This window comes from Carlito syrichta, unplaced genomic scaffold, assembly GCF_000164805.1.
Source record: "Carlito syrichta isolate Samal-C Ts95f unplaced genomic scaffold, Tarsius_syrichta-2.0.1 Scaffold309650, whole genome shotgun sequence".
Classification (NCBI taxonomy): Eukaryota; Metazoa; Chordata; class Mammalia; order Primates; family Tarsiidae; genus Carlito; species Carlito syrichta.
In genome coordinates, this window is record NW_007253746.1 from 278,335 (window position 1) to 288,860 (window position 10,526).

General features: G+C 42.1%; 1 protein-coding gene across 2 annotated transcripts in view; it reads left to right on the forward strand.

Moving 5' to 3' along the window:
- Nucleotides 1–3,556, forward strand: part of LONP2 (lon peptidase 2, peroxisomal) — a 103,179-nt gene extending 99,623 nt beyond the window's left edge. For both annotated transcript variants that reach the window (XM_008067510.2, XM_021717320.1), the window contains one exon: nt 3,147–3,556. In XM_008067510.2, the coding sequence (XP_008065701.1) occupies nt 3,147–3,368 (222 nt within the window). In that variant the 3' untranslated portion in view covers nt 3,369–3,556. The remainder of the gene's footprint in view (nt 1–3,146) is intronic.
- Nucleotides 3,557–10,526: the final 6,970 nt, after the last annotated feature.

Genomic DNA, 10,526 nt, shown 5'->3' on the forward strand with positions numbered 1-10,526 from the left:
CATTGCACTCCAGTCTGGGCGACGGAGTAAGACTCCAACTCAAAAAAAAAAAAAAATGCTCTCCATTCCCTAATTTTTTTAGTTTAATTCGATCATAAAATCAGAAAGTCATATTCTAAACTGTTTATTATGATAAATGTGTAGATTTATACTCAGAAGGAATAGCTTATCTCTCTTCTTCATCTTACCCAGGAGCTCTTGCACTCAGGTGACAGTAGTGGTCCACACTAGCTGTGCTACTAAAAGGATATGTGCTTTATTGACCATGAACTTTCTCCTTCAGTGCCCTGGTTCAATATGGTAGACTAAGCAAGGGGTAAAAGGGAATAAATTCTAACATCCATGAATGAGTGTGGTCATCAGCTGACAGCTCAAACAATTTCTGGGAAGAAAGAAGTACCCTAGCCGATGAAACAGAATTGACAGTAGAGACAATCTTCCCAGCAGAAATGTGGGATAAGTGCTGGCTCACAGCCAGAAGATACAGACCAAGAGAGCAGGAATGAGATGTGAAACAGGAAGATCTCTGTAGAACACCTGGGTCTTCCACTTGGTCCACTCCTGTCAGAGAATATCAGAGCCCATGTAAAAGCTTCTACACCCCCAGCAGAGGAAGGCTGCTGCAGCTCTGAGTAAGCCTTCAGTTCTGAACTATCATAAGAGACATGAAGGAGAGCAACCGTACTTACAAGTAAGACCTGCTAGGCCTGGAGAAAACATAATTCAAGAACAGAGACACAGCATTTGGAGTTTAAAGTATGGTTTTAGAATTGGTCGAGTTACTCAGGGTCAGGCACAATAGCTCACACCTGTAGTCCTAGCACTCTGGGAGACCAAGGCAGGTGGATTGCTTGAGGCCGGGAGTTTTGAGACCAGCCTGGGCAACATAGTGAGACCTCATCTCTGTAAAAAAGCAAAAAATTAGCTGGGTGTGATGGCACACACCTGTAGTCTCAGCTACTCAAGAGGCCGAAATAGGAGGATTGCCTGTGCCCAGGAGGTCAAGGCTGTGGTAAGCTGTGATTGTGCCACTGCACTCTAGGCTAGGAGACAGAGTGAGACCCTGCTTCAAAAAAAAAAAAAAAAAGAAAAGAAAAGAAAAGAATTACTCAGAAAAAAATTGTAGTGGAAAACAATCTGGCAGGCAGATCCAACATGTAGAAGGAGTTCTAGGCAAACAGGAAAATGGAATAGAACAAATTGTCGAAGAAATAATAGAGCATTTCCTAGAATTTAAGGTATCTTCTGGAAAAAGATTTCATCCTCTTGACTTTTCAGATCACCAAGGATAATAAAGCTTCCTCATTGGTGACAGTGATGTGCAACACCTTCGAAACTGTGAGGGAAAATGATTTTAAATCTAGTCTTGTATACACGGCCTTACTGTCAACCAAGTTTGAAAGTAGAATAGTTACGTTCATGCATGCAAGGAATTAGTTTATTTTACACTCTTTTGAAGAAGGCACTTTGAAGATGTACTTCAGCAGCATGGAGGATTCTCAAAAGACAATGGCAATGGGACAGGACGACAGCTGCACACAAAGGCCCGGAGAATAGCTGATCTTGTTGCAAAGCTGTCTTCGGGGGTTACATGTTCTAGGTGGTATGAATGAGAGCTATATTTGTTATCTATTGCTATATAACACATTACCCCAAAAGAATAATATTTAATATTCTCAAAGTGTCTGTGGATCAGGAATTTGGGAGAGGCTTAACTGGGTCCCTTTGGCCCAGAGCCTCTCATCTTACAGTCCAGATTGCAGCCAGCTCGCAGCCATCTGAAGGCTGACTGGGGCTGGAGTATTTGCTTACATAGTGGCCAACTGCTCCTGGGTGGTGGCAGGAGGCCCTAGTTCCACACCTTATAGGCTTCTCCATAGACTGCTTGGATGACCTCAGACACGGTGACTGACTACCTCCAGGGCAAGTGGTCAGAGAGAGATCCAGGTAGAAGGTCTCGTTTTTTAACTTACCCTTGGAAGTTACATAGCATCACTCCCACCACATTCTATTTCTTATAATCGCATCACAAAGCCTGGCCCACATTCTAGGGGAGAGGAATTAGACTCCACCTGTGAAGGGATCCTTGTGGACATGTTCTAAAAACCACAAGAGGGCCAGGCTGTAATCCCAGCACTTTGGGAGGCCTAGGCAAGTAGATTGCCTGAGTCTGCAGGTTCGAGACCAGCCTGGGTAACTTGGTGAGACCTCGTCTCTACAATAAATAAAAAACATTAGCCGAGTGTGGTAGCGCGAGCCTGTAGTTCCGGCTACTTGGAAGGCTGAGGTGGAAGGATCGCCAGAGCCTGGCAGGTCGACGTTGGGGTGGCCATGAGCATGCCACTGCACCCCAGCCTGGGAGACAGTGAGACTCCAACTCAAAAAAAAAAAGCCACAAGAGCCTTCTTTGGGGATATGTTTTCTTCATTAAGTGGCACAGAGGTAGGTTTTAGCTTTAAACCTAGAAAGAAGGAAATAATTCTGATATGCAGCTAACCTCTGTAGGAGCCATGTGTATTGTCAAAATAATGTAATGCTTTTTCAGAATCAACCTAAAGACAAGATTGTTGCAATTACAGAAGAGAATATAAATGTTAACCCTGCCAAAGTTAAGGGAAAAAAAACACTCTGACAAAGGAGGTACTCATACCTATCAAAAATTTGGTTTTTTGTTTGTTTTTTGTTTTTGTTTGAGTTGGAGTCTCACTCTTTCGCCCAGGCTGGAGTGCAATGGCACACTCATAGCCACCGCAGGCTTGACCTGTTGGGCTCAGGCAATCCTTCCACCTCAGCCTTCCACGTAGCTAGAACTATAGGCATGTGCCACCACGCCCGACTAGTTTTTGATTTATTGTAGAGATGAGGTCTCGTCAAGTTGCCTGGGTGGGTCTCGAACCTGCAGACTCAGGCAATCCACTCACTTCAGCTTCCCAAAGTGCTGGGATTACAAGCTGAGCCACCAAGCCTGGCCAATTTAGTTTATTATGTATCAACCTTTTTAGTAGCTTTCCTAGTTCATACTATAACAAAATGAAGATGGTTGGATGTTTCAAAATAATGGTGGTTAAGTTTAATAAAAGGCGGGTCAGGGCTTCTTTGAGCTTGAGGATAATCACTAACCTTAAACATGTTTTGTCTCCTTATAGGTGGGTGGAATTAAAGACAAGGTGCTGGCAGCACACAGAGCAGGACTTAAGCAAGTTATCATTCCTCAGAGAAACGAAAAAGACTTGGAAGGAATCCCAAGCAATGTACGGCAGGATTTACGTTTTGTCACAGCAAGCTGCCTGGATGAAGTTCTTAATGCAGCTTTTGATGGTGGCTTCACTGTCAAGACCGGACCTGGTCTCTTAAATAGCAAACTCTAGGCCCAAATCTCCACTTTTCAGAAATTTAAGCAATGAAGTCACTGACAAGGTTGATTTTATTCACATGAATAGGGTATGCAAAATGTCCCTATTTTGTAAGCATAATCACAGCAGTAATGAAGCTCTCTCCAGTAGTGGCTAGTGTTTATTACAGAAATAAGTTGATTTAATAAACTGATAAAAATAGATTTATTGTCTTGTCTTTAGTGGGATCATTACTATCCCTGGAAAGGTACTGAGCAGTGGTTCAGTGTAGTCCCCAGAATAGAAGCATCTGTCTTACCTGAAAACTTGTTAGAAATGTAAGTTCTCAGGCCCCTCCGAAGACCACCTGAATCAAACTCTGGGAGTTGGGAGGTGAAGCAGAAATCTGTTTCATGAAGCCTTCTAGGCCAGGTGTGGGGGTGCATGCCTGTAATCCCAGCACTTCAAGAGGCCAAAGTTGGACTTTGCCTGAGACCAGGAGTTCAATAGTGAGACTCTTGTCTCCATAAAAAACAAAATTAGCCACTTGTGGTAGCACATGCCAAGAGTCCCAGCTACTCCAGAGGATGAGGCAGGAGGATCACTCGAGCCCAGGAGTTTGAGGCTGCAGTAGAACTATGATTGCACCACTGTACTCCAACCTGGGTGACAGAGCGAGACCCTGTCTCAAAAAAAAAAAAGCTGCCCTCCAGATAATTCTGATGGTCAGTCAAGTTCAAGAACCAATCACTTAGCAGTAGAACTGGACAAAGATGAAAATACAGCCAACTACTTGTCCTTGTGGAAAATATTCAAGTAATCTATATAATTAAAGTGTACACATCCTAATATACGTCCCTTCCTATGCTGAGGGAGGTAGCACCTGGAACATGATCATTTGTATGTGGCAGAGTGGCATGTGCTGGCACACATCACAGAAACACACTAGCCCTGGATGCCTGTAATCTTGGAAAAGCCCACTTCTTAGAGGGAGGCAGCCATCCATCCTGAGACAGTCCCTAAGCTTAGAATCCAGACTCCTTCTGGTATTCCCCTAATTGTTAGCCTATGCCAATCCAAATCCGACAGACTTCCATGCCTATCTTTTTGTGACTCAGTCCAGGCTGTGAATAACTATGAAGTCAGTTTCTCTGCCTACTAGCTGTGCAAACTTTTTGTGTCTTAGTTGTCCTCATCTGTAAAATGCAAATAATAGTATCTAATTGCTATGGTGAAGATTAAGTGAGAATGCAATGTAAAATAATATTAAGCAATTTCTAATTATTGTACCAGATAGTAATGGACTTCAGAATCTTACGTTACAAAATGTAAGAACAGGTATGTAAAGATATCTTGGAATTTCCTGGATGAGAATGAGTTACCTAAATGCAAGTTACCTAAAACACTGTGCTTAAAATCTTTCTCTAAACATCTGAATGTGTTTTGGGAGGAAAAGTCCAGACCTAGGACTAGTGGCATAGTTGGAGAGAAAGAACATCAGGACGTTTGAAAATATTTCATTTGACTTACCAACTACTATAATTTTATCATTTCTATTCAGTCATCTTACAGGATAGTAAAAGAAATAAACTGGTGAGACTTCATCTCTACAATAAATAAAAAATTAGCCGGGCATGGTAGCGCGAGCCTGTAGTTCCAGCTACTTGGAAGGCTGGGGCGGAAGGATCGCCGGAGCCCAGCAGGTCAAGGTCGCAGTGGCCGGGAGCAGCCACTGCACTCCAGTCTGGATGACAGTGAGACTTCAACTCAAAAAAAAAAAAAAGAAAGAAAGAAACTGTTAATTTGCTTTCAGCAACCAGAGGGAGCCAGTCCACACCCAGATTGTTCTACCTTGTTTCTCCCAGCAAAGTGGCAATCACTTGGGGTTATCTGTAGCTTCCTCTAGCATCCTGAAAACAGACAGCTTTACATGCCTTCCTTTTAAAGGAGTCTCCGAGAAAACATGGGCGGCTTCTTCTCTGGCTGTGTGATGCAGAACAGGATGACTTTCATTTTTCTCTAGCTTTGTTTTTGGTCTGTGTTTTTAAGGAGGGGAGAACTTGGCTGTTTAAAATCTTATCTCTTCCTTTTTCACCTGTTCTTTTTTTATTGGGTAAAATACACATACAATTTACCATTATCCACTTTCAAGGGTATAATTCAGTGCCATCAAACACATTCACAGTGTTGCCACTATCTACACTAGTTTTTTTTAATCACCATCACAAACTGAAACTCTGTACCCACTGAAAAATAACTTGCCATCCACATTCACCCCAGACCTTGGTAACCACTGTTCTACTTCCTGTCTCTCTTGATTTGCCTTCACATAACTGGAATCAAACAATAGTTGTTCTTTTGTGTCTGGCATATCTCAGTACATTGTCAAGGTTAATCCATGTTGTAACATGTATCAAAATTTCATTTCTTTTTATAGCCAAGTAATATTCCATTATATGCATATGCCACATTTTATCCATTCTTCTGTTAGTTGTTTCCGCCTCTTGGCTATATGAATAATGCTGCTATGAACACAAAAGAACAGTTCTTCAAGCTCCTTTTCAGTTCCTTTGCATAAGTACCTAGAAGTGGAATTGCTAGGTCATGTAAGTTGTGATCTCTATGTGCCCCAGATTCATGTGTTGAGATTGATTACCAATGTGATCATAAGAGGTGAGACCCCTAGGAGGTGATCAGGTCATAAGCTCCACCCTAGGAGTGGGTTTACTGCCCTGAGGGAACTAGCTAGCTTTTTACCCTGCCATCTTTTCCACCATATGAGGACACAGCAAAGAGGCGCCATCTTAGGAGGAGAGACTGGGCTCTCAATAGACACCGAATCTGCCAGTGCCTTGATCTTGAACTTCTCAGCCTCCAGAACTGTGAGAAACAAATTTCTATTCTTTTTTAATGTCCCAGTCTCCAGCATTTTGTTATAGCAGCACAAACAAGACAATATAATTCGGTTTAACTTTTTGAGAACCGCCAAACTGTTTTCCACCACAGCTGCACCATCTGACATCACCACCAGCTATGCACAGATGTTCCAATTTTTCCACATCCTTGCCAACACCTCTCAGAATTCTGGGTTTTGATAATAGTCCTCCAAATGGGTGTGACATAGTCATTTTGACTCAAATCTCCCTAACTTCTAGTGATGTTGAGCATCTTTTTCTAGCATTGTTTTTTAAAATGTTACCCAAAGACCTCTTGTGTCACATTTTTTTTTCAGTGCTGCTTAACTCAAGAAATTCTAACTCAGCAAGCCTAGGGATCCATGTCTTTAACCAGTACTCCACATACTTTTATGCACATGTTTTTAAAACTCTTCAAGGGTTAAAATTAATAAAGCCTTAAGTGCCTTGGTTATCAAGAAATTCTGTACTGTCCACTTGATACATACATACTTTTACTTGGCTCTGTCCCTTTACTGATCCCTTACCACAAACTATGCTTCTAAAATGCAGTGGCATGCTCACGGCCACCACAGCCTCTACCTTCTGGGCTCAGGAAATCCTTCCACTTCAACCTCCCAAGTAGCTAGAATTACAGGTGCACACCACGCATGGCTAATTTTTTGATTTATTGTAGAGACAAGGGCTTGCGAACGTGCCCAGGCTAGTCTTGAACCCCTGGACTCAGGCAATCCTCTCATCTCCGCCTCCCAAAGTGCTGTGATTACAGGCATGAGCCACTGTGCCCAACAATGTCATTTAAAAAACCTGAACTACTTGATATTTACCTCTAAGCTAGTTAAAATACATTTTGGATTTAGAAAGAGAATTGGCAAAACTAACATTCTTTGTAGCTTAGTGTCCAGTCCCTTAATAATAGTAAGGTTTACGTAAGTAGTTCATAAAGAAAATGCTAAGTCTGCCCCCTTTACCCTCAGCAGTTGATCACCTGACAACATGGTTGGTTCTGATTATGTGTAAGTGTGAACCAGGCACCCAGTACAGGAAGCTCATGCTTGTAATGTAGATACCACTAATCACCTTAACTATGGCAACAGATTTATCAACTGATGTTAAACAATCAGGAACAATCAGATGGCATTTTTCACCGTATTTGCATATACGAGAGCGGGACCCAAAAGGCCTCAGAATTTATTTATTAAAAATTGTGTATTTTCTTACATGTTTAAACTTGTAAACTTGGGCAACAGAGTGAGACGACTACTCAAATAAATAGATAAATAAAAGTAACATATTCAAGTTTACATTATTTGGGCCAAAATGATAAGTTGGACTTGAGCTTCTCCATTAAAATTTTATCCAGCAACTTAAAAGAAGTTGAGACTATAATCATTATACAATTTGATAACTTATGGTCCACTACGGATGCTCATTTTCTTGTTTTACTAACATTTAGTGGATTCTGCAATGAATAGTGTACTCTATTTTAAAAACAAGAAACAGGTACCAAAACAGGAAGAAACTACTAAAAGAATTTGAATAGACCCAGCAGGCAAATACAAGTGGTCACTGAAATGTTTAAAAACAGTTGCATCAAAAGGACTTTACTTCTGGGGAAAGCTTTCTCTGCCATAAACATTCATTTATTAGGATCACATAGTTTGTACTTATTAATGAACTAAAGAATAGTTATTCAATGTGTTTAACATGGCCGGGTGCAGTGGCTCACACTCATAATCCCAGCACTTTGGGAGGCCAAGGCAAGAGGACTGCTTGAGCCCAGGAGTTCAAGACCAACCTGGACAACATAACAAGACATTGTCTTTAAAAAAATACATAAGTAAGCTGGGCATGGTGGTGCACACCTACAGTCCCAGCTACTCAGGAGGCTGAAGAGAAGTTTTGCCTGTGACTGTGGTGAGTCAGGATCGTTCCACTGCACTCCAGCCTGGGCCACAGAGTGAGACTCTAACTCAAATCAAAATGTGTTTAATATTTGTGGGCCTAATTTAAAAATCATTTATATTAAAACAGTTTTAGTAAGTGTAACTCAACACTATAGGCAATACAAATTGAAGCCCTTTAAGGCTAAATCTTCATCTTTTTTAATTATTTTTTTGAGTTGGAGTCTCACTCTGTTGCCCAGGCTGGAATGCAGTGGCACACTCACGGCCACCCCAGCAAAGATCTGCTGAGCTCCCATGATCCTTCCGCCTCAGCCTTCCAAGTAGCCGAAACTATAGGCACGCACTACCACGCCCGGCTAATTTTTTATTCATTGTAGAGACGAGGTCTCGCCAAGTTGCCCGGGCTGGTCTTGAACCCACGGGCTCAGGCAGTCCACTCACTTCGGCCTCCCAAAGTGGGATTACAGGCTAAGCCACGGAGCTCGGTCTTTACATGACAGTGCAAACCTGTCAAAATATGACTTCACCTGTTTATATTAATATCTACAAACCCGTTATGCTTTTTAGGACTTTGAAGGTCCTAAGATAATTACACTTACAAGAAGTTTCTTCGAGATGTATTAAGGACAAGGAAGACAGCTGGGCAAGACACAGGTATAGGGTCCCCAATCCCGGGGTGCACGCTTGGAGTGGTGCAGCAGATGAGCAGCAAAAGAGTGGAGCTCCGTCTTGCCAGATCAGTGGCCTTAGATTCTTATAGGAGGGCGAGCCCTACCGTAAACTGTGCATGCGTGGGATCTGGTTGCTTGCTCCTTATGAGAATCTAATATCTGATTATTTCCCCCTAGTCCTCCACTGGCCTGGAAAAATTGTCTTCCATGAAACCGGTTCCTGACGCCAGAAAGGTTGGGGCCCGCTGCTATACAGCACATTCAGCCTTCCTCATTCCCTTATGCTGTGGATACCAAGCCCTCTTAGAGGGACCAGACAGAAGCAGGTTAAGTAAAAAACTGGTGTAGTGTCAAAATTCAGCCCGGGAAGTTAGACTCTGCAGGCCACACTATTCACCGCCAAATATCTTATTATAGTAAGTGCTTGATCAGAAATTGGATTTTTTTGGATGCTGTTTTTAGATCACAAGCAGTAAATACTATATAATCTTTTATTTTGGACATGCACACTGGATGAGTAGGGAGAATGATGACAAAGACTCCAGTAGTGCATTCGGTCTGCAGGTTCCTGTAACACTGTGATTAGTGAATCTGTCTCTTATAACTTACACAAATGACTACAGTCCTAGTTGATGGTTCACACACACTAGTCACCCTATTGTGTTCTGATCTTACTCATGTCCTTCTAATGCAGCACGCACTGCTCATGGCCACATACACCTAGTTTGACTCTGTTTTCGTTTTTAAAAAAATTTGGATGATTTACCAATTCTACCAGTCAGGAATGTGAGTGAAATAAGTTGGCTGTTAGCAGAATCATTGCAGAAGTTCCAGAATATGAAGAGCTCTCGGAAAGAGAGGGGTGCGGCACAGTATTATCTTTAGTGAGCCAAGCTATCTCTGACCACTCACATAAAGTGTGCAGAAATGTGGGCCTTAAAAAAAAGTCATGCATACTACAATAAAAGTCACTAGAAAAAAAAAGAAACAGGCTGGGTGTGGTGGCTCCATGCCTGTCATTCCAGCACTCTGGGAGGCTGAAAGTGTGAGGATCGCTTGAGCCCAGGAGTTCAAGACCAGCCTGGGCAACAGGGTGAGAACTCGTCTCTACCAAAAAGAAAAATTAGCCAGATGTGGTGCATGCCCCTATAATCCAAGCTACTTGGGAGGCTGAGGAGGGAGGATTGCTTGAGCCCAGGAATTTTAAGCTCCAGTGGAGCCATGATCACACCACTGCACTCCAGCCTAGGTGACAGAGTCAGACCCTGAGACTCAAAACGAGAAAACGAAAAACCACCAAAGGAAAAACTGTTCTCCAGTTATTATTAACATATTAAACTGGCCCATGATTTAATTCAACAAGACAATTTCAAGTTAAAGTATAAAAGGAACAAAGTTAAAGAATATCACCCACATCTAACCCCATGTATTATCTCCTGAAAGGCAAACCCAAAAGTAGGGAGCAGAAGTATTGGAGAAAGTATTCATTACAACAAAAGCAATTTGAGAACAAGCGTTCTACCTCATAAATCAAAATCTCAAGTGGACCAAAGATATGTAGCTATAAATTTCATCCCTATAGGCCAAAAATATGAAGACTTAAAAGAAATACAAATATTAAATGCCAACCTTAATAGCCATCAAGCCGGGCTTGGTGGCTCAGCTTGTAATCCCACGCCTTTGGGAGGCTGAGGTGAGTGG